Source organism: Cheilinus undulatus, linkage group 12 (genome assembly GCF_018320785.1).
Source record: "Cheilinus undulatus linkage group 12, ASM1832078v1, whole genome shotgun sequence".
Lineage (NCBI taxonomy): Eukaryota > Metazoa > Chordata > Actinopteri > Labriformes > Labridae > Cheilinus > Cheilinus undulatus.
The window spans coordinates 38,461,218-38,485,964 of record NC_054876.1 but is presented as its reverse complement, the minus strand read 5'-3'; the positions used below and the strand labels follow the sequence as shown (position 1 = coordinate 38,485,964).

At 38.8% G+C, this 24,747-nt stretch overlaps 1 protein-coding gene across 2 annotated transcripts in view; it reads right to left on the bottom strand.

Annotated features, from left to right (window-relative positions):
* gtf2ird1 (GTF2I repeat domain containing 1) overlaps positions 1-19,369 on the bottom strand; it is a 59,800-nt gene extending 40,431 nt beyond the window's left edge. Inside the window, exons 1-5 of one of the 2 annotated variants that reach the window (XM_041801383.1) lie at positions 19,086-19,369; positions 6,627-6,756; positions 6,183-6,324; positions 1,494-1,670; positions 1,041-1,224 (exon numbers count right to left, since the gene is read on the bottom strand). In XM_041801383.1, the coding sequence (XP_041657317.1) occupies positions 1,041-1,224; positions 1,494-1,670; positions 6,183-6,324; positions 6,627-6,752 (629 nt within the window). In that variant the 5' untranslated portion in view covers positions 6,753-6,756; positions 19,086-19,369. Of the gene's footprint in view, positions 1-1,040; positions 1,225-1,493; positions 1,671-6,182; positions 6,325-6,626; positions 6,757-15,227; positions 15,331-19,085 lie in introns of those variants that run through there. The other variant, XM_041801382.1, reaches the window with a different exon arrangement.
* Between the last annotated feature and the right edge of the window lie 5,378 nt (positions 19,370-24,747).

The window sequence follows — 24,747 nt, the reverse complement described above, 5'->3', positions numbered from 1 at the left end:
ATTCAGGCAGTCACCTTTATGATCTAAGTGGTAAGACATAAGCAGTTTGGCAAAGCATGATGTATAATGGAACAGCCTGGGCCTGTTGCATAGCATCTTGGGAAACTAGTGGTTTACATTAGCCACAAGGGGCAGAAACAATATCAAAATGGATTGAAAAAATTGAGAATAAGATGTTGGACTTGCTGGTATGGATTTAATCTTTAAATATCTTGGAAAGTCACCAAAGTTTGAGGCTCACTAGAAAAGTTTCCATACATACTACGAAGGCTATGGCTGACTTCAGTGGGAAAAAGTAAGTGGCTATGATTTATGGTTCAAAAGTTATTAAATGTTTTAGAACCTGTGCCACTTGTCTTAAACAACATTGCCTCAGGTTGTCAAAGGAAATGAGACCTGATGCTCTGACTGGTTTGCTTCATGGTATGCCCTAAACAAGTCTATATATAAGCAAGCACCTCTTTGTGCTATGCGCTTGGCTTTGCACCTGAATTGTGCACCATAATGACAGCAAAATGTAAATAGACATGTCCAAAATCCCCTTATGCCACCGCCATAGACTGTGTGTGCTTTATGTAGTTAAATAGGGTCCTGTGTATTAGGGACTTAACTCCAGCCAGGATTAGATTTGTTTTCTATAAGAGATGGATAAGATTAGACCTCTCTGGATTTACCCAGCCTCCCCAGCCAGCTTATTAACAAGCATCTATAAAGGAGGCTGTGAAGTCTTACCAGATTTTGTAAAGAAGCAAATAAGTTCTGAGTATTGAGACAAACATGTAACATAAGAGTGATTTTTTTTTCACAGCTGAATTAAAGCGACATCCATCTCTCACTAATGCAACACAGCCTGTCTGCTACCAATAACGAGCTGCAAACACAGCTCTGTGCTCCCAGCTATACATAAGTGCGTACCTCTGCAATGCATTAAAGGCTAAAGTCTCTGTTATCCATTTCAGATGTGAAACAGCTGCTCTCATAATCTGATACAAGCAGTCTGTTATCCCAAACAGCAACAACTTTTTGCTGTGCAGGCTCACCGTTTGACTGTAAAGTGGATTCTGTGGCTCTGCTCCAGGATCTTCATCAGCGTCTTGGTGTCGTATTCAGAGGGCTTCTTCAGGGTGACTCCATCAGGCAAGCCGTGAGCCACAACACAGCTGGGGTCCTTCTGGATCCACTCATAAGGCACAGGGACCAGGCTGCTCTTCCCCACAGCCTCACCTGCACATAAAACCAGGCAGTGTAAGTACAAATTCTCCTCAGAGAACAGAATAAAACCAGAGTTTAACCGCTTTTCCTTGGCTTTTGAACCACACACATTTTTTTATAATTGGGAAAAGAACATCTTTATTTGAATTACGGATTATATTGTAGGAAGGAATTTATTTAAATACTAGTATTTTTAGAGGTCATATGAGTAAATGTCAAATTAAATCAAAGAGCTGCACGGGCCAAAAGAGACACCAGTGGTTAATAAAGTGAATCCTTACTGTAAAGGACAGTGAAGACTTCCTCCACCATCTTCCTCAGAACAAAGATGTTGGATTGAGCATCTGATGGAGCTCTCTGTTTCCCGTGATCACTGTCCTTACTCAGTTTGCTGTGATCGCCTTCCTGGTCTTTGGTATGGGCATTTGATGTGGTCAGATTTTGCAGACACGGTACCCCTGGAGTCAAATTACAAGAAGACAAAACATTGACAATTCTAGTAACAGGAAAAGACAAACATGCAAAGGATTATAGGATGATTTTATAGGCCCAAATAATGGGTAATATGAGGAAGGTTTTTATTCTTTCCTCTGGTACTTTTACCCCACTTTCCTTGTCTGATATGCTGATTAATTATAATAATAGCTTGCATTAATATCACATGTTTAATGGGACAGAAGGACTCTTTATATCAGAAACACACAGAGAAATACAAAACATATTAACCAAGTTCATAAGCTAAGTTAAAGAGGTGGGTTTTTTGGAGTTTAACAAGGATATAGCATTGCAGCCTCAGGGTGCAGGGCTGCCAAACTACAGGCTCTGCCTTGAAAAATTCTGGTGTTGTGGAGAGTGGAGGGCAGGGCCTCCAATAGGGGGCTCGGCAAGGCAGAGACGTACAGATGAGGAATAGGAATTTGTATATGAGTTAATTGGGAGCCACTACTTCATTTAATGCAAATTAAATGAAAAAGAAATAAGCACTTTAAAGGAGGGATAAATATGTAACTAAGCTATTAATCAACATCGATAAGTAAAGTAAGAGTTTTAACTTCAGGGTCCACAAAAACAGCAGGGCAAAAAAAACTTGTCCCCATAGTAAAGTTAAGGACACACTCAAACTAAAAATAAACTCCAATCATAATGTGCAACAAATTTCATACTTCTTTGCAACTCTTATCTGTGCTTTGTGTGTTGCTCTTTGTTTTTACTTAACTGCTATTAATTTTGAAAAATTTCCTCCTGGGGGATCTATAAAAGTTTATGCTTTCTTATCTCCCCAGTCTGAGAATCTATCCCCCAAAAAGTAATAACTGTCCCTGAAATCTTCCCGGCTTGGTTGTTCACACATAAACAGCACAGCGGGAGACTTTCTCTGTTGGTTAAGAGGGTGATCTCAGGAGACAAGATATGATGTATAAAGAATGATGAGGAAGTGGTAGACAAAGCAACAGAATCTGCTTTACAATGCTATAATGACCTTTTATTAGAGGCACCAACTGTACAAATCAGGGCTGACGCCGATGTTAAGGATAATAATTAGGCTGGTAGCAATGCAGATGTTGTTTCATCAATTCTTTTGGCGCAATCCTCCCACAATGTCAACATTTTCTTTCATGTTTGACCATGAAGCAAATCAGAGTTTCTCCAATAAGTCACGTGTTCCCAGTGATAAATCTACCCTGCAAATCAGCTGGTAAGCGTGCTAAATGCCAGCATTACATTGATCAAACACAGCAGATAAACTTCTGTAACAAATATCTGATCATGCCTACATTATTTGCAGATGGCTGATCACTGCCAAAACGCATGTGTCCGATACAAATGCATGTTCATCCCTAATTTTTATGCCTTTATATTAGTGCTTCCTTGAGTTTTACAAATTAATAATATCAACAGATGAATGGAAAAGGACATACTGGTGGATAGAGAACATGACAGAGTAGTTTCACAACAGACAGAGATCACACTGGTCACATGCATCGGTTGCAAGATATGAAGGCCATCATCCCCTATCACATTAAATTAATCTTCTAATCTTTTTCGGCAGCATTCTCTCATCTACTCATCTTGACTACAATCAATGTGGCAGGAAAATTCCAGGTAAAGTTGGTGTCAAAAAATCATCTGTTTTTTGTGAATATCACAGTGCCTCAAGAAAGCTTTAAGGAAGTTTCTGTCTACACATGCTCAGGATCAACTGATTACATTTGGAAGGTCAAAGATCAAGGTCATCAGGCATCATGGCTAGCCCTTTATTATGACATTTGTACCACAGAAAACATCTGCCACTGTACTTTCACTGCCTAGAGAATAGAAACTTAGAAGTTGCATATAATAAAACAACATAATAGGAGGGCACAACCCTATTAGTATCCAGTTGAAATATCTTTGTGTCTCAGAGCATTACTCGCTGTTTTTTACACTTCCACTCAAGGTCAAAAGGAGAGTCTTAATCATCTGAAATAAGGCTTGGCTTAAAACTTGCATACTGGTTTGTTTAAAGGAAATGATGGCTGAATGAAAGGGCTTTAATTTGATTAATACTGGAATGTCTTCTCTCAAAGCACAAAAATACTTACTGAAGTTACAAGACAGAACTTGATGTGGAACTACTGCAGATGAACATTGTAGTCTGATCGTTGCAGCATGCAAAGGGATGATAATGTTATGGAAACATCCTAAAGCATCCTCTGTAATGCTTTGTTTTAGTGGGCCCTATCTAGTTATTTAACAAGTGGTAATTCCCTAGTAGTTTCTTACAAAATCACTCGAGTGTAATTACCTTGTAATAAGTTGCCATTTTAACAAGTATAATAACTCTGAATTGTGGTGTATTAAAGAAGTATTCACCTAGTAATACTGTATTGATTATCAAGTAATTCCTTGTAATATTTTGGCAATATTTTGTTAACCAGAGGCTATTTTGCCCTAGCCCTAACCCTTACTCTAAAGCCTGTCTCAGATTGGGAGCGTGACACTCGCATCTCGACCGCAACATGCCTGGGTTTTCAGTTTGACTGCATGTCAACAAGTCAGGGCTTTCAGACTGCCCAGACTGCGTCTCATGCACCTGATACGTGCGGCTCAGGTGCGTATCAGAGATTTGAAGTCTCGCCTATTTTTTCCGCTCACTATATGTGGCTATGGACAATATTAAACAGGAAAATGATAAATGGAAAGCCATATTTACATCATTGTAGCATTTATGCTCATAGAATATGTTCACAATGTGTTTCTTGAAAACCCTGAGGAAGGCCACAAGCTTAAATGCGCCTGTTTGATAAAGTTGTTCTCTAAAGATGTACTATTAGTGAAACTTTCTGTCTCCACACTGGTAGAATATGTCACAGGAAAGTCAAACATAGTAAGTGCTTTTACTGGTTTGTGCTTTTCAAATTAAAAGCCCTGTTCAGCATTTCTGTAGAGAAACTCCTTTCACTTGTACAGAATGCTTTTGTTTTGAATAAATCCCTACATACTTCCTCTTTACACTGAGTCAAGTAGCTTGTAGGGGTTTTCTTCAGGTAAAACTTGTGAAGAAGGACAGGGTTTTGAGAGCAGGGAGATGCGGCTGACGTGCAGCAAACTCGCCCCCTGTGTGAAAGCCACACTGGCAGGAGCCCGAGCAGACACACGCAGCACACGCAAGCAGCAAAACACGCTCCCAGTCTGAAATGGGCTTAAGGCTTAAACCCTAACCCCAGCCCTCGTAATGGTGCGGCAATTCTCTGGTAATTAGGTGGTACTTTACCAAGCAATTTCTTAAAAATACGCAGATATTTTTTTTAATAAAGGTTGCTCAATGATTCCCGTGTAAATTCTTTATTTTGGCCCCCTAAATTAAAGTAAGTCACTCTTGAATAATTTTCAAGTAATTTTTAGGGATTAGAGTTAGGGTTAGAGAGATAAGGTCAGGGTAAAATACCACCTATTTACCAGAGTATGCCACAATATTACAAGGAATTACTTGATAATGAATACATTATTACAAGGTTAATACTTTCTTAATATTACAAAGTTACAACTTGGTAAATGCTTATGTGTTACTAGGTTATTACCATCTTATTCCTGAGATGTTACTAGATAATTCACAGTAAATACCTGGGAATTATCAAGCAACTTAGAAAGAAAATTGACATCTTATTTCTAGAAAAGTACTTAGTAAAATACCACCACTTTACCAGAGAGCTGCCACAATATAATATAGGGTTACTTACCACCTATTTACCAGAGAATGCCACAATATTACAAGGACTTACTTGATAAGCAACACATAATCAATAGGTAAATACTTCCTAAATATTACCAAATCATTTTTTTGATAAAATGCAAACTTATTACTACATAAGTACAACCTCATTGTGGAGAATTACTAGATAATTACAACTTATTACTAAAACACTGATAGGTAATTAGGGCCCACTAAAATAAGTGCTACAGTACTCCTCATTTAATATCAAACCTTGACTCTTTGTTTGCTTAATAACTGTCTTCTGTCAATGTCTTATTTTAATGCAGTGCTCTGCCCCTTTGTGTCAGAGAGATGCTATATAAATAAACTTGCTACACCTAAACACACCTCAGTCACGCTTCCTTTATAATGAATAACAAGAACTGTGAGGCATGATGTGGTTATTCTGCAGACATAACACATCAAGCAGTTGTGCTAAATGAGACGTGACAAGATCATTTTTGATTCATCAAAGGCTTTTCACGGGTGTTGAAGGAAAATATGAGGAATTGCAGCTGCTTTGTTGAGTTGATATTCTGTGTTGACATGACCTGATATTGGCCAAACACTAAACTGCAGTGTTATTGAGGTTTCTGGCTGAATCTGCATTTGTGTAATCACAAATCTTCAAAACGCTGTAAGGACAACAAGCCTGAGAATGACACAAGGTTGTTTCTAGACTTTTTCAAAGGTATGATTGGTTAACAAAATAATTTCAAAGGAGAGTCAAACTTACGGCAAAACTTGTAGAAGTCTGTCTGGATTTCCCTCCTGGAGTTGAGGAACACTCTGCCCTTTTCTGTGCCAACTGCAATGACGCTGTCCTCGTGTATCGTGACGCACGCAACCTCAGCGTTAAGCTTAGACATCGCCATACACTGCAAATAAGGACACAGAAAAGGTTTATCCATAAATCAAAATATGAAGGAAGACATGCAAGATGTGAGCTCATAAACAAAACAGAAGAACAAGGAGAACTGCATTTTAGATCTGAAAGATAAACCCACACAGGTGCTCTCACAGTGTTTTCTTTAATACAGATTTAAGTGATCAAGAAATCTGCTACATGAAGCATGCACACAAATAAAATGAAGCTGTTTATTAAGATCTTTAAATGCCTTAAGTTACTCTTTTGAACTACAGGATGAGATCTATAAACATTGTATGATCTTGAACATACCACTGAGTCGAGTGCAGACACCAAGCTGGTAAGGATTTCCTGCCTGGCCGACACCAGTGGGACCTGCAGCTCACCCCGGGAGTTGGTCCTGATGCCGTCGCATGCCAGCTTCCTCATCTGAGCCATGCCTCTGCAGGGACCAGATGAACACGGTTTAGGCAGACAGCCACGGTGCGACACAGACAGAAACCAGTGAGTGAGCCTGAACACATGCTGCAGTGACTTGCATTCAAAGCAGTTTCTGTTGAGCTCATTTGGTTTGACTTTAAGCAAATGTTAGCGTGCGTTCAGAGGGTCAATGTGACCCTGAAGGTTGAGTTAATAAGGAAGGAAGAAAGGGAGGCGGCTGTTCACACCTTGGATGCTGATTTTAGTCACTTACAAGGCAGATTTTACAACCCATGAAGAATAAGTACAACACCATTTCCCACTGAGTTATGCACGGTACAGAGGGGAAAATATAAGTGACATGTTACAATAATGGTTTGGTCTTGCCTTGCTTTAATACACTGCATTATATCATTATATTTAATTGTATCCTTTAAGAGCAATTTGTGCAATAAGCCTAAAAAACAGTACAAATAAATTATCATTATTAATCATTATTCATTTATAACCTAGCGTACCAGTTTATCCCAGCATTCTTTAACCCCTTATAAATTGGAGTCTTTAACAACCGGATGACACTGCTACAAGTTATACATTTCATGTCATAATATGCTCCATTTTACAAAAATAGTGCAGAACTGTTTTTAAGAAGATGATGTTAGCAAAGAAAAAAATTGTACCATCTGCTGTTTTCAGAAGGTGTTTGACAAGCCCACGGTTTGGCTGCCATTCTTAGTTTTAACCATGGAGTCTCTTTCATTATCAAACTCCCAAAAGTGCCCAGCACAGATTTGAAACCAGCGCTCAGAATCCCAAACCTTAAACTTTTGTATGTAAAACAAGCTAGGTAGATTTGTCAACTTTTGCAACTGAGCCAAACATGCTGACTAATAATATTTTCTAACTTTTCAAATCATGATGAGAAGAAGTTAACATCCATACGTTCATAAACTACGAAACACCTCCAGTAGTGAGCGGTAATTTTTTTCAATTTGAAGCATACTGTTTCTTACATAATTTAAAGTGTCAGACACCATGTTATACAGCATTATCTAGTCTTAATACCATTGTTCATAACCTAACACCACTCTTTACACAATTAAGCCTTTTCAGATGACAATGTAGTCTGCAGTCCATCAATGTAGTGGGGAATTCTGATATGTAATCACAGATATGCTGATATTTTTTTGCTTTTCCTCTAACTTGCCTCATGTTTTCCATGACTTGAAACTTGTTAACTGTTGTCCAGGTTCTCCAGGATGTGTGGGAACTAAGCAGCAACCTCTGCGAAAAATTAAGCTACTGCAAAAGCTGTTCTATTCAATATTACAGATACCACATGGTTTTTTTGTTTTTTTCACAGCATCACTATGTTACACTATGCAATGAAAATCTTGTCCCTTCTTGGTTGACAGTGTGGTCCAATTACAAGGGTCATGCTGACCACTCAATAAAGTATCGATCTAATCTAATTGAATCTAATCTTATCTCATTGTATGCTGATGTCACCACTATCTCCGGGACTGTGCGTGAGTTGACATGACATGACCAGCTATCCTTCAGTTAGAATTTGAGGTATGAATGTTGTTACACGTTGAGAAAATTAGTCCATTTATCCTATCAAATACAAACAGCTTTGCTGCATATAAATAAATCTCCAGAGGGAGAAGAAGTGGAGACTAGTATAAGTCACTCTGGTCAGGGTGTCAAACTACAATTAAGCAAGAAAAACTCAGTCTTGTTAAATCATGGCTGTGGGACGTCTTGGACGTGTTATTGATTATGTAACTCTACAAGAGTGTTTGTTGTTCCTGATGCTTAGATTCAGGCCCAGTGGTTGAAGATGAGCTGCAACATTACAGTCAATCTAAATTCTGCCTGAATTTGTGTAGTCTGAGCAGGCCTAACTCTCTGGACAACTTATGACCTGTGGTTTGTGCCACTGGCTGAAAAATAAGGAGAAAAAATGCTGAGATTAAAAATCAGAAGTTAATACATTGTATTGCATTTTGAAATTGACTTGATGTTCTGTGAGATCACTTTCTTGTTTGGGTGGATCTGCTCTATATGGATTGGCGCCTTTCGGCAGCGGTGTCTGCTGAAAATCGGCCCAGAAAGAATCTCAAGGAGCAGAGAGGGGTGGTGCCTCTGGAACACAACAGAAATGGACCAGAATGCATGCTGTGGAATTACAGAAATTGACAAGGAAGGAAGTAATTTGCTCCTTTATTGGCAGACTGGCCTCAAAGCCTCCTGTAATAACCATATGGCTGACATTATTCAGGCTTTGTCTAATACTCTCTACAGTGGGAATCCTTTTTAAAAATGTCAGATTTCTTTCATGCAAGATTCTTTAGTGTGGGACATTTCCGGTTTAAGTAACCCTTTTTCCAGAACCTCCCAATGCATACGTCCTGACAAAAGGCAAAGAGCAAGAGATTATGACTTAAAATTATCAGGATAACTTTGCAAAATGCTCCAGGAATACTACCATGGGGTAAATGCATCAAAACAAGATAACATTTTGTGCTATTAACCAAAATTTCATATCATAAACAAAAACATCCAAACTCCCAGAGTCAAGAATTCCAGAGTGAATAAAACTGAAGTGGTAAACAGACAGGAAGAGTTAAAGGAAAAACCGCTCGGCTAAAGCCAGGCACTATGTTCTCATGGCAACTGAAACCCGTCTCCTTGGAAACTAATCTCGGGGCATTTGAACAATGCAGCCCTGGCCTTTAATCTCTGCAGACACTGGGAACCATTATACCAGCCTCTGGCAAGCCCAAACCACTGACTCAATAGAGAGAGGACAGAGAGGCAGGGAGAGATAGGCAGAGGCAGGGAGAGAAAGAGAAAGAGGAGGGTGCATGTGTGTGTCTGTGTTGTGGTGGGGTTCAGCTGCACCAGTCTGAATGTGCCAAGTCTATTGGCCATCTAAATCTGCCTCCCCTGAGGCCACAGCAAACATTAGCCCCCTCCTAAATTATTACAGCCTGGAAATAGACGGCCTCTTTCCCCCCGCATGTTTAAAAGGCAGAAAAGGAGAGGAGAGGAGGAGAAAGGTGGGGATAAACAGAGGCTCAACGTAATGCCATGTCAACTGCGATGCAAGAGGAAGCTTTAGGATCATTTTACAGCCCTGCTATGGCTCTTCTCAGCAAACAGTTTTCTGTGAAACAACATGAATAAATAAAGAAGCTCAAGACTTTAAGATGCAGATCTCACAGCTGGAGAGTCGACAGCAAATGATGTAAACTTTAAGTATGTGCCAATGCTTTTCAACGCCATTTCATCCAAACCGTCACTTTGACAAACGCTCAACTTCTCTCTGAGTCGCTCCAAAAAGATAAAAAAAAAAATCCATGTCAGTTGGAGCTCTGTGCTTTATAACTTTTGTCCAGCTAGAGTGCTTTAAATAAGGGGAAAGTATACAGGGATTATAAGCACTTTACAAGAGCCAGAGGGGGGCTGAAAACACGTTCCTCTGCAAATTATGTCTCCAAATGAAAACTATCATCATAGTATCTAATCAGATTTGATTTTAAGTCACTTCATCATGTTACTTTTGTCACTCTTCAAAGTTGTGTAGTAATGTTTGTAATTACTTAAACTCAAATATGGGAATGCAGATCAGAGCAGCGGCCATCATCTGCCAATTTTTATTCAAAATACATGATCAGCAGATCGGAATAGATGTTTACAGTCACTGATCATCAAAACTGATCACCTGTGGTGTTACTCTGGTGTCTGCAGCTAGAAGAATCAACGTGTAAACTGTGCAGGCTAAGTCAATGAGTTTTCATGCACATCAGCTCTGTGGATCAAATCAACAGCTGACTGTTAACTTGAAAAATCCCCATCCCCTCATCTGCTTCTGCCATGGGTCAGTCATCCTGCTCCACTTAAAGTAGGCTAACTTCTGTAAGATCCCCCAAGACTTTGTTGAGAGACTCCTTAGCTAAAAAATAAAAATCCAATGTTGAAACCTTACTGAAATGAAACCATCAGAATAATAGCTAGCTAGATTAGATAACAAGGGGACATGAGGCTGCATTATGAGAGGTAAAGGTGTGGTTTCATGTATGATTATCAGTAAAAAGTAAAAATGTGACTGGGTCATCCCAAAAATCCTTACATTGTTGTTGTTTTTAATCACATTTTTGAAAAATGCTGACATGCCTGATCAGTGTTTCCCACAGAAAGAGACTAGACTTGGGTCCAAGCCTCCCCCTGAAAGCCTGGTAAATGGAGCATTTCTAAAAATACTAACTAATTTCAATGTATGCAAATCAGTAGTGTTTGGGCTAGTTTCCTTGCCAGCATTTGATACTTTGGGCTGTCTCCCACGAGCTATTGGAGTAGTAGTAAACAGGTTTGGAAACAAAGTACTGTCCATGTCAAATGCCTTAGCCAACAATTGTCCACTCCTTTTCTTGTACGGCCAACAGATACTGGTTTTTCAGGACAAATACTGATACTGATTATCAGTAGTTCATGAAACTAATATTTGGAAATGCATACTTACATGGTATCATGTTGTTATTTCATCACTGAAAATGAGACCATGCTCTCAGTGGTTCATAGGCTGACTGAATGAATATGCATTTATTATGACAAAATGCACTTAATATGGCACAAGTAAAATAAAACATTAAGCCCAAGGTCTATCAGTATGAGAAACAGCACAGAGCTGCACAGTAGCAGCAGGAAAACAGAAAGAGATGCTGTACACACACTGTACCAGCGGCACCTGGGCTTAAGTTTGATTGGCTACAACTCATGTGACATCTAGCCAGTGGTGTTGTATAAGGCAATGGTTCGCAACTGGAGGGTCGGGACCCAAAAGTGGGTCGCGGAGCAGTTTTCAGTGGGTTGCCACTAGGTGTCTGAAAAAAGGTGGCAAAATTCCTGGAGTGCTGATTGGACATGAACTAAAACCTTTTATTTTACCCTGTTTTACTGTGAAAAAAGTAAATTTAAATATTAGATCAATATTTCAACTAATTTATCTAATTTTCTTGCAATAAATGACTACTTTTCACATGATAATGAAGTAATTTCTCAAGTTCTCTGGAAAATTGGCCAAAAATGTACACATAATGATGGGTAAAGAGGGGATAAAATTTGTCATTTTTGTCCCTTTTCTTTTTTTGTATCAGGTGTTTTGGTTCAATCATGCTCCAAATTGCAACTGTTCAATTCACTAAACATGCGTTGTTGACGTTTTTTGGGATATCTGGGTTGCAATTTGTTGTAAGACAGACTGGTGGGTCCTGAGGCTGGACCTGTTGAGAACCACTGGTATAAAGGATGTCTGGTGAGACTATGGAGGATAAAAATAAAGTAGTGCACCTTTGATTAGTTACTTTTATCTATTATCTGTAAAATAAAATGTCGATATCGATAATCGCCAAAATGCAATAAATATTTGCCCCAGTATGATTTGTGACTGCAACAATATCCAGTCAATAAAAGATCTATCATTGCTGCATATCTACAAAATGAGTGCCACAAAGATGTATTGCAACACTATAATCATTTGTTTGCTAATCATTATCAGCTGATGGATCAATCGGCTGTAATTTACTTGTCCCTCTTTACATTTCTATTGAAGTCTTATGGTTTATACATCTTGCACAGTTCTTCTTTCATCCTTAAATCCTGAGCAGACTGCCCGAATGTCATTTGGAACTAATCCCTTAACAATTATAAAGGTGCTGAGAAGCAGCATAGCCTGTTTAACAGGAAACAAATAGGTCTCTAATCAAAAGTGTGCTTTTACTGACAGAGTAGGACTTTTCACATATGTGTGAAAAAAACAAAAGCAGTCTCTGGCTGGGTCTGTGGCATCCTGGAAATGGGCAAAAGTCAAAAAAAGCTTATGAAATGCTTCATCTTCAACATGCCCCTACACACATGAATTGTGATAACAAACATTGGGTGAAACATCTCAAAATGCCAGTAAAAGGGATGCATGATATTGGACTTTTGCTGATATTTAGAGATTCATTTAGCCAATATCGATATCTACACCAATACTAACATATGTATCTTAGACCTAAAAGATTTCAGCAGAGAAAGGTCTGTTGGTCCACAAACCACAAACTTAGTCATACAAATGGCAGATATCTAAAGAAGGTATGGACCAAAACAGACAATATGTAGGTTGTAAAAATGGGCAAAAATGTTCAAATCATGCCAACAATAGCGTGCATCCTTAGCAGGTAATATTATTGGAGTGCTTTTGACATACTGATAAATAAAATCTAATCCAAGGGGAAGAAACACACAAAATTGCAGAGCTATGGGGATTGACAGCATGGCATCTTCACTTCCCAGGTACATCCCAATACTGTGTGGAACACTGAAGTTATATATGACTGAACTGACATGAAATTAAAGTTCTGCTACAGGACAAGCTCTGCCTGTTGAATGTGCCTGGCTCCACCTGCAGGTGGATCACAGACTTCCTGTCTGACAGGAAGCAGCAGGTAAAGCTGGGGAACCCTGTCTGAAAGCAGAACGATCAGCACCGCATCACCCCAAAGATGCTTTCTTTCTCCTCTGGGTGTCTCCCTAAACAGCTGCCCCCCCCCCAGTCAACAGTCCATCAAACTTCTGAAGTTCATGGACAACGTAACCCTCGTTAGACGTATCTATTGTGGGGTCAAGCCTGCATACAGGTGGGAGTTGAACCATTTGGTGAGACACTGGAGATGGTCGTTGATTTCAGGAAGGATGATGCTGCTCACACTCCTGCATGTGACTCCTCAGTTTCCACCATGGAGTATTTCAGCCTTCTGGGGACCCTCATCGCCCAGGACCTTCAGTGGGAAATGAACATCAGCTCCCTCATCAAGACAGAACAACAGATGATGTACTCTTCCTGCAGCAGCTGAAGACTTTCAACCTGCCAAAGACGAAGATGGTGTACTTCTATGCCACTTCTATGCTACGCCCCCAAGACCCCTGACACAGACTTTTTGAGTCCCTCCCCTATGGCAGGAGGCTGAGGTCCGTCAGGAGCCTCTGTGATTTGTTTCGCACCAAACACCAAGTCAAATCCTTGTATGTGAAAATGTACTTGGCATAAAACCCTGTTCTGATTGTGACAGTAGCTTTAACTGTTGGTATTACAAAAGTGAATTAAAGACAGAAATCTCACATTCTAATTTTAAAAATCTTAATTTTCCAAAACCTGATTTAACCATAAAACTGTTCACCAGTTAGGCATAGTATTAGGCCTGGGTGATATGGCCTAAAAATTATATCACAGTATTTTTCTTGCCTTTGATGGTAACGGTATTATATCAGAGTATTACAAAATTAATAGGAGGTAATGTTTTTCAATCCAAATTCAAGTGTTATTAACCCCTTTCTCTCTTAAAACAAGCCTAGGAACACAGAAAGCATAGCAACACAGAATATATATTTTTTTAAGTCTCTCTAGGTTTACTTCTAACTGCACTCCAACTTTCACATTTCATCCCTATCCTGATGAGGTGTTTTAATCTGCTACTGACTTGAGCAGGTTTCCTGGTAAAGGCGTTCACAATTAAGGCGTTTCAGAAAAATAACAGCCGCGGACCTTTATTGTGAAGGGCTTGAGGCAAGTACTGTATTTAGCAATGAGTTAGCTTAGCTTTGGCTGCCATACCGGCCGTACTACAGCAGCTTTCTGACCTCATTTAACATCACAGTCTGGATCTTTGACTCACTGTGGACTTAGAAAAGAAAGTCGAAAGTTAAAATAGACTTTTAAACGGGTGTTTAAGCTGTTGTAAGATGGAAGTCCCGCCACGCTGGGCTCTCTACAGACTGAGACCAACCAAAGCAGCACTTAGCTTGTATTACAGTTCCAGGCAGGCTGAAAGAAATGGCACACTGACTTTGTTGCGGTATGGCCGTCAAACTTTGAGAGGAAAGAACACATGTTTTTGCCTGCTAACCTTGCTAATTTTTAACGGCAAGAGCAGGTGACATTAGGTTAGTTACCTGGCCACACATAATACTAGAGCTAAATGTGCTATTGACTGGACTCCACCTGAGCTGTCCGTCACAAATCACTCTCTTCGCCAGCTGTGGAAGTGGTTATGCCACGTGCATGCATCACAGCACAATAGGCATTTAAACCGGTGATGACGGTGTTGCAGAAATACATTTCGTGGCAAAAAATTTACCGGTGACGGTATTAATACCAGTTTACTGCCCACCTCTACATAGTATCACCTCTGGCAAAGTAAGACTTTCCAAACTCTCCTGTTCTTTTCAACTGTATTTTGTCTCACTGTTTGTAACAGTCTCTGGAACAAGACATGCCTCCTTACTGTCACAACAACATACAAAGCAAGGACACGTTTATTGGGACACGTTTCGCATCTTGATAACAGCTGTGGACTTTTCCAGTGATCTACAGGTGGTACATTTATAAACTCTTCAAACAAATGCCCATGCATTCAAGATATTTTGTTTGTGTTCCAATGCACTTACAGGCCTTTTGGTGCTTTTGTTGACAAAGTCTCCATGCCGGTACTTCCCAGGGTTTCTATTTACTTCCTTTCACAGGTGTTGACAAGGATGGGATGAATTTGGATTCAGATACAGCAAGCCAAGTGAGGGATGCAACTGTCTGCGTTGTTGTTGTCCATGCTATTATTACACGACACGTGTTACTTTGTTAGAGTCCACACATTGAGGTTGAATTGGGTCATCATCTCAAGTGGAACAGGATGTTTTTAGAGCTAAAATTAAGTGGAAAGCATGCCGAACTGACAAAAAGTTTCAACGTGACGGTCATTTCCTGCAGCAAACACAGTAAAAGTGAGATTGTTCCCTTATAAGAGCAATAAAAACTAACAAGTGTGTTAAGAAAGGGCTCCTTTAGGTGCAGCGTCTTCAAGTTCAGTGTAAAGATGCTTAGTAAACCCTTTAGAGATCTGAACTCTCTTTAATAGTTATGCCGCATAAAGGAGAAGATAAATATGTACTTCAGTTTTTTCCACTTTGTGTCTCTGGTGCCTTTTATGATTGAATCAGAGGAGAAAAAGGCAAAAACAAAAAGCTCAATTTCAGTTTTCAAAGATCTACAACATTTAGCAGTAAGACAGGGAGTGGCATGACAGCTCAATCTAACTTCTCATCAAAGCAAACAACAACATAATCCTTTTGTTTACACCCTGGGCCTCAGGCTGTGGCCTTTTGGGAATGTCATCATCACTGCTGTTATGATTTTTAACTGCTGCGAGGCCAGGAGGAGGGATTTGATGGTAAAGAAAGCAGCAGAGAAATCAAGCTGAACACTGAAGGAAAATAAAGTTGCATTTTTTTTATCTACTGTAATAATGTGCACATGTAAAATTAATTATTTCAAGGTTAGAAATACCTCACTCTAAGGTTGGATGCATCAGTTGCTCAATGAACAGGTGGTTCAAATCATCCTTTTGATAAACAATGAATGATTCTGAGATATTTAAAAAAAGAAGTCAAAACATGACATTGTAACACAATTTGAGGGTTTTCCCATCTGTACCTGGTGCTAACATCAAATATCTTTTAGCACTAGAAAACACAAACACATTGTGTGGACCAGCCTTTTTCAACTGGGTGCCTTCTGGCATCATCAGGGGTGTCTTCAAAATGCTTTATATTTGGGGATATATATTAGGACTTACCCCAAATATAAAGCATTTTGAAGACACCCCAGCTCTATCCACCGTCTCTCTCAAATAAAGGCAAAAACTTAAGAGCTTTAAATTCTACTGAGAGATAAGCCACCATTAATTACATGCAGAGCATTAGTTATTCCAGTGTAATTTGTCAAAATGATCTCACATGTGCCTTTGCTGGAATCATGTCAGTCAGACATCTGTCAGTAAGCACTGTGTAAGAAACTCAGAGTCTTTTTAGTTCAATAGTTGGTGGAAAGGAGTCAGAATATTTTTTAAAGGTCTTGACAACTTCCTGATAAAGATTTGATGCCAAAACATGCCAAAGTCTGTTTTTTACACAATTATTCAGTAAAAGTATGAGCATTTTAATAAAACTTCAACCTCTTACATTTTTAAAGGCTGCCTTGACAGAAAAAAAGACTGAAAAAGGGGTGGGCGATATACTGAGTATACTCGCTGTATTGCGGCTTTTGCTGTGCATGATGTAAAAAATGACTATATCACGAACATCCGAGTATAAATTATGTGGAAATTTTGAGCCGTCAGCGTGCATTTCTCGCTGGAAATTCGCTTCTCCAATGGTCCCTGAACGCATCTCTCCCAGCAATGTGCATGTCTGACCGTGTTTGTATGTAGAGCTCCTGCTGTGTCGTTCTTTCTCACTGTCCAGCAATATCAAAACGCCCTGTGAATTGACAGACGGGGACACACAATACCACAATGATGCTGTAACAGTATAAATGTCTAAAGGTATAAATGATAAATGGACAAGAGCTTGTATAATGCTCTTCTAGCCATCTAACTTCTAAAAGAGCTTTAATGCAACAGGTCACATTTACCCATTCACACACTGATGGTGAAAGCTGCTACACGTGGCCATCAATATTAGCTAATCCCACTCACTTGCATCCATATGCATTCACACAGCACTGACATATCAGTGGGAGTAATTTGGGATTAAGTGTCTTGCCCAAGGATTCATCAGCATGTGACTGCAGAGGTCGAAGGTCATACCCCAGAGGGACAACCAGCTCTATACCAAACTGAGCCACAGTCACCCTGAAAGGCAGTGGAGCTTCATACAGTTCTGTAATGGAAATTCACTTTAAAAACACCTCATGAGACAAGCTGCACATCCATCTATGGGAGAATTAATTCTAATAAGAAAGCATGAGCCCAAGTACTGGTACAGTGCTGTTTGTTCATCTCTAAGGGTTGCTTTCACACCCAAAAGTCAGGACCAAGGTTAATGGTTTTGTCACACTGGTTTTGGTTTGGTTTCATACTAATTGGAAAGCAGTTGGAAAAACAGTTGGAAACTTTCCTTTCAAAATATTGCTTTCACTCTGGGCATGAACCGGACCGTGGTTCAGTTTGGTCCAGACCGAGACCACCTCCTTTGTTCGGACCAAAGTCCAGCTGTTTGGTCCAGACCATGATCCAAGGGAGGTTTCACACTATCAGTTTGGTTTGGATCAAACCAGAAAGTCCAGACCAAAACAGTGTAGGTGTTAAAGCGACCAAAAGGATACACAAAACTTGATTTTATAGTTACTATTAAAATATTTTTAATAAATTTCTGTTTGAGAAAAAGAATAAGTTACCTTGGCATCAGATACTTTTAGTCTTGTTTATTGTCTGTTTCTTAAACTGTCAAACTTTTCAATGTATTTAAAAACAATAAAAACGTGTATATATCAAAACGGTATACGCTTAAATTCAACATTGTGCCTCCCTAGTATTGAACACACATCACATGAGAGAGGAGAGAAATTACAGAGAAAAGCTGGACCCTGGAGAAACCACAGGATATGAAACCTGTAAGCAATAAATAAAACCAAGGTCCGTTCAGCCAAAAAGGAAACGAGCTTGTGCACCAATATGTTACAACTGACAAAGTTTTACACCAGTCAGTTTTTGGAAATAAGTTTTTATCGACATGAATGAAATAGCAGAGAGCAAAAAGGGAGATAACTGTTTTTGTCTCATAACAACGCTCGCCATATATATTTGTGTTGTACAAGTTCTTGTTTGTTTTCCAGTTTGACCTTATCATCCAGCCATGCTCGTTCTTAACAATAACAAATAATTATTTATTAGTTGTCAATATTTACAGCCTCAATACAGTGTAACAAGGCTGGTGTTAACTAAGACAGACTGTTGGTTTGCGCTTTTTATAAGTTTAAATGCGTTGTTAGCTCCGTTGTTTGCTTTAGCTAAGTGGCTTTGTTGTACCAGCTCGATAACCTTATTATTGATACTAATGTATATGGGGTAATTCAGCAAGCAGACAGTCCTATTAATAAACACAAGCTAGCTGACCACTCGCAAGGTTAGAGGGAGGCGTCTCTCTCGTCTCATTAAGCTGCTAGCTAACGCTAACCTTTCTTCGCCTCTTAACGTCTGTCAAACTAATCAACGGTCGGTAATTAGCTAACGCCTCAACAATAACATTGGGCTCGCTAGCTTAGGAGCTAACTAGCCATCTAAAACTCGTTAGCTCGACAGCGTTAGCCTCTTGCTAGCTAGCTTTAGCACTTTTCCTTTCATCTCCTCCCCCTGCCCTGAAATTAGGTTATAATCCGTAATTTCTAATTGCACAGACACACAAAGAAACACTGCAAATTAAGTCAAACTCCACGAATGCTCATGAATATATAAAGAGAGAGCGAAATCTCACCTTAATTAGCGATTAAATAGCCTTGTTGCTGCTGTCAATCCCGGAATAGGTTTATTCCCCCGTTTTAATCCATCAGAATCGCTCACAATTTCCATCCACAATGTAGCCGTAGCGTCTGCTAAAACATCATAATCCCGATCACCACAATGTCGACCTCGATCTCCCGTTGTATGGTGTGTTATTTATGTATTTATTCCAAGTTTATTTCTCTTTTTCCCTTAACAGAGCAGGGTGTCCCTTTCCCCTTTCTTTGTTCTGTAATCCAGTAAAATTGAAACTCATTCGCCTCCTGCTAATCCCAGCCCAACTCAACAACAGCATCTATTGGCTGCAATTTACATACAGGATTAACGGAGGAACCTCTGGAAAACCCTCAGGGAGCAACATTTACATGGACAGGAAATATTCAAAGTAATTTATTCTTTTAATATTAGGACTGTGGCTGTGAAATCGCTGTCTGTCATTTGGATGAAACTACACACTTTCAATTTTACTTTGACAAATCCCTCAGACTGCATTAAGCTGTTTAATTGTGAAAGTTTTTGTACATGTCCAGATTATTTATTGAGGTTTGTCCTTACTGGATAAAACAGTAGCACTGATTTGTCATTTCAACTTTGTCTATCTTATCACTGAATGGTAAATTTAGAATAAATATTACATTCTGGGAAAAGAGCAGCAATAATAAACGTTTAAGAAATAATTTATTATTTATGGAAGCCCTAAACAGACAGGCATCAACACATGTTATTTAATTCATTTTACGGTGGCATAAATTCAGGTTGTTTCCATGAGATCTTGACATTTATCTATAACATGCATTGTTATCATAAGATGGTCTGGTAAATCAGCCTATCTTGATTTAAAAAAATAAATTTAAAGTTATGGGGGGGAACTAATAATTCTATTGCATGCAAAATTAAATAAGTTAAGATCTTGTTATTATATTGTTTTCCTGTTTTCACAGGAAAACATTAATATAAAATATATGCAGGCATGTCCTTTTAGGACCTCCATAGTACATACAAGTTGAACAGGAGATTTACTTGTTTTCAGTGGCAACAGGGTAAAATAAAACTATTCATGCATGCATGTCCTCTTAGGGTTTAATATGAGTTTATCAATAATGGATTTACAAGTTTGGAAATGTTTAGAAATGTGAAATATCTTTGGCAGATGGACTCCACCGCGATGTCTTTATGAGCTTGAAGGAGTAGTGAGGCCAACAGCAGGTTAAGATACCCCCCTATGGTGTCTACTGGTGGTGCTGATGGAAGGAGTAGGAGAAGATGAGAAGTGGACTTCTGAGAAGCTTGACCCAGACACTGGTGAGATGACCTGGAGGTGGTGATGAAGGGATGCTGGATGACACGAAGGTGCTGGACCTGGACACCAATGAGATGTAATTGAGGTGGCTGGGGTGGAGGAAGGTTGAGGCAGTCACACTGAAACAGACTGACTGCGGAGGAGAGGGGGAAAAATTGTAAAATATTGACGACTGGAGTGAGAGAGGTCGTGGCAGAATGGGATTGGCTCAGAATTTAAGTGAGTAGACGGCCATGCCAGCTGAGTGCCAGAGCAGGAGAACAGAGCAGGGACAGGAAGACAGGTAATTGAGTGATTCTAAATGAATGAAGGATGGATATTGCTTGAACTTATGCTAAGCTTAATTTGTTTTCAAAAGATATTTCAACTTATCTTTAATTAGTCTAAGTTTTGGTTCTCCGAATAACAATGCTTCTTTTCCTGTAATAGGTTGATATGTCAAGATCTGAAAAGAAAGACTGAAATTAACTCAAAATAGTAACTAGTGATACGATCCTGGATTAACAAGAAAAATAAGTTGAGATCTGGAGATTTCTTATCAAGAGATATTGAGACGTTAAAAGACATTTTCTTATCATGGGAAGAATGACGTTTTTTGTTTTACATGTAACCAGATTTTTTAAAGTATATAATAAATAATAAATGTACTTGTTTTCACAGTAAATGGGGTTAAATTAAATGTATGGATGCATATCATCTGAGGGCTTCTGTAATACAGTATATCCATATATGTATTTTACTCAATCTTCTGGTGATAGCAACTAAATTTAAATAGTTCTTAAGAACCTGACTGATTATCTTGTTTTCCTAGTATAACAACATTGCTTTCCCTGTGATAATTGTTAAGCTTTCAAGAGTGACTTAAATCAGTAGTCTAACCTTGTTAGATTGTTAAGCTGAAAAGCCATTTACATGGAAGAAAATCATCCCAGATGAAGCTCTTTTCCTTGTACAAGTACCTAGTTGACAGCCTGATCAAACCATACTTTTTACCAGGACAGATCAGTAAAGAACTGCCTGTGATTTTAGCCTAGATTTATCAAGTTACGGAGTGGAGACATTTCTGTAAACTGGGGTTATTAAACCACTGTTTTCAGTTTGGTTTCCCAGAGGTTTTTGCCTTTACAAGAGCATAAATTTATGACTAAATATTTGGGTTTGTGATGTTAAAATTTACAACTTTTCAAACTTTGAACTTCTGGGTTTAGTTTCTAGTATATATACAACTTTATTATCTCAAACATTTTTTTCTTAATAATTCAACTTGTTTTTCTCAAAATTAACAGATCCTCTTTATTTTTTTTTATCTTTTAGAGTGGCCCTAATCTGCCTTTGTACACTATTTTTCTAATCTTAGTTTTAAAAAATTAAATGCATGTCGAATTTTGAAGATCTTTGAGGACCCCCTTAGGAGTTCCTAAACCCCAGGTTGGGAACCATACGACTTAAAGGGGACATATTTTACCCTTTTAAGACAAGTTTATACTGGTCTCAGAGGTCCCCAAAACATGGCTGCAAAGTCTGTTGCTGAAAAAACACTCTAGTAATGGATTTTTGCATGTCTAAAAAGCCCTCTGTTTCAGCCCTGCTCAGAACGAACTGTTTCTTTGTCTGTGGCTTTAAATGTTCTGAGCTGTCTGACTCTGCCCCTGACTCCACCCCTCACAGGAAATGGATGTGGTCTAATGAATGTGGCTCTGCTGATCCTCCTCTCAGCTGGTAGCTGGAGGCGGAACTTTCTCTCAAGCAGGGAGGACCAACCAAACCTGGGGGCGGTGCCAACTCCCCACATGACATCATGAGGGGAAAATCTGAGAATGGCTTGCTTTAGCACACATTTTCTGAAAGGTGGAGAAAGAGAGGGGGTGAGGGAATATATTTTTCTGATTCATGAAGGGATTGTGGACAGACCAGGGGCTTATATTTTTGTTAGAAAAGCCTGAAAAAGTGTTTTTTTTTTTTTTTTTTTTGCATAAAATGTGACCTTTAAATTAACTCTATCAGACAGTAAGTAGCATCATTATGAGATAAATCAATTAAAATCAAGAAAGCAACCCAAATTTACTTGTCACAAAGGAAAATCAGGACTTTTCCCAAGATAAAAAGATAAATAAAGATTATAATAACACATATTTAATCAGCTCATTTATCAAACTAGCATTGTTATCCCATGACAGAGATAAGTAAAATGTCATAAAACAGGAAATTAAGATAAAGGTAAAATAAAATGCACCGATACATGTCCTCTTCAGTTTGCTGTAATCTATTTCTCTTTATCAGTGTGACTAATTTTATCCCAATCTGACTCTTAATTTACCTCCAAAAGAGCATAAAACATTAAGATAAACTATGATTTATTAAGAGCACCCTCCTCTACCTTACATATGCTGTACTTTTTCCTTGATTCTGTGAATAATTAATCCCATATTTATTCAAAATGTCAGCTGCATAACCATTCTGCCCTCTGGCAGAGAAACTGGGACGTGTGGATAAGGCCTGACATTTGCCAATGCCAAAAAAGTGATATGTCTGGAGGTTAGGAATCAAGAGATTGTAAATAAACACGCAATGTCTGGATGTTTCATCTTCACGATCAAGGAGCTCAGTCCAATTTTCCACATAAATTAATTTCTGCTTCCTCTTCTGGTTGACATATAACAAATATTTGCCAGAGATGAGGATAGCGTTTACAGAAGGGGGTATTTCATCTTCTATTTGAGAGGAAGTGTGGCTGAGGAATGGAATAAATAGTTACTTGCAGAATTACCCCAGAACCACCATCCTCTTAGTGGTGGGAAATCTAACACCACTCTTTAAAAGCAGACCTTTCTTCTGTGCTTTGCCCTCAAAAACAAACACACAGAAGCAACTGAAGTATGAAAGACAGTGAAATAAAACACCACCAGCCCTCGCCAACATTGTTAATATTTAATGACTCAATCTCCGAAACCATTGCAGCAATAATCCAAAGGGTACGAACCCTCCAGCTGGAAAAGCCATGTACAATATCCAATGGAAAAATTTAGGCTTTATTTAAGCTGACCAGCGCCTGCCCTGCATGTTTTTAGCTTTCCACGCCGTTCACCTCTGTGTGACATCTCCTGTAAAGCAAAAGAAGCTGCAAACAGGATTTCCAAGTTAAGTTGACAAATGGATAAAACAATATTTGGAAGACTTACAGTATAAATTCACTTTTTTAAAAGGAAATCCAGATGTTGAGGGTAACATCTTACATCCATTGTTTGGGTTTTAGCTCCTGTGACAGCCCTTCAGTAGCTTAACAAAAGGTCAGAAAGGACATCAACATACAGCATCAAAACGGGCTCAAATAGGGCTGCTATCATGTACCACATGTAATTCGTTAATACTAGTGTATCAGTTGAGTCTCTCGTGTTACCTCTGTAAATAAAACAGCTGACAGAGTAAGAGTTGGATTGGTAGAGGATCATATGGTTTAAGAGAACACAAAAGTCTGGAATAATTCACTATATTCATCCTATGAGCATACAGTAACATGATGTAGAGCTGAATACAGCAGACCCGCCCTCCAGGATCATTCATAGTAACCTTGAGCCCCAGCAGGGAGTCCACTGATGTGCAATGGCAAAACATGGACGACTTAGTAAAGAAGTTTGGTCTAAAAGCCACCTGTATGAACACCTGAACAGAGGATTAAGTGGATATAAAAGAAACATACATTACTCTCAGTTAGAATTTGTTGGTGCAACTGAAGAAAACAAAGAGTTTTGGGATAGCTGATACAAGTTATTGGCACAAGTATTTTGTTTCAAGCTGCTGAAAACATTAAAATATAATTCCTTACTCATGATAGTTTATCTTAAATCAGACAGCAGTACAAATGGCAACAGAACTGATGGTCTGGGCATTCAAATTTTTTGAATTAACTCCAACAAAAGACTTTTCCTTTGGGTTTAAATGTAAGGCCTTTTTGTTTACTTGCTTTTGTTTTGCAGATTTTGCTGTAAAAATTTGATGCTCTTGAACATTTTGTGGACGTTTTGATAAGCATTTCTCTTTGGAGTTTTCTGAGAGTCTGTATCCATCATGCAGGCAGTTTTTCTGTACAGATATGCATTTTTTATGATTTCTATCCATGTCACAAATTTCTCCACAGGGTTACTGGAGTTATATTACACTTTAGAAGTTATTTTAAAAAAAAGGATTTAGAAAAATTGTAATCTTTCACAAGTGTATTTCATATAAGCACAGTTGTGGTAAATGTGCAACTTGTATAACAGTAGGGTAGTTATCACCGGAGAGCCCAACTCAAGATACATATTTAAAATTCTAATGGACATCTACAATATGGATATAG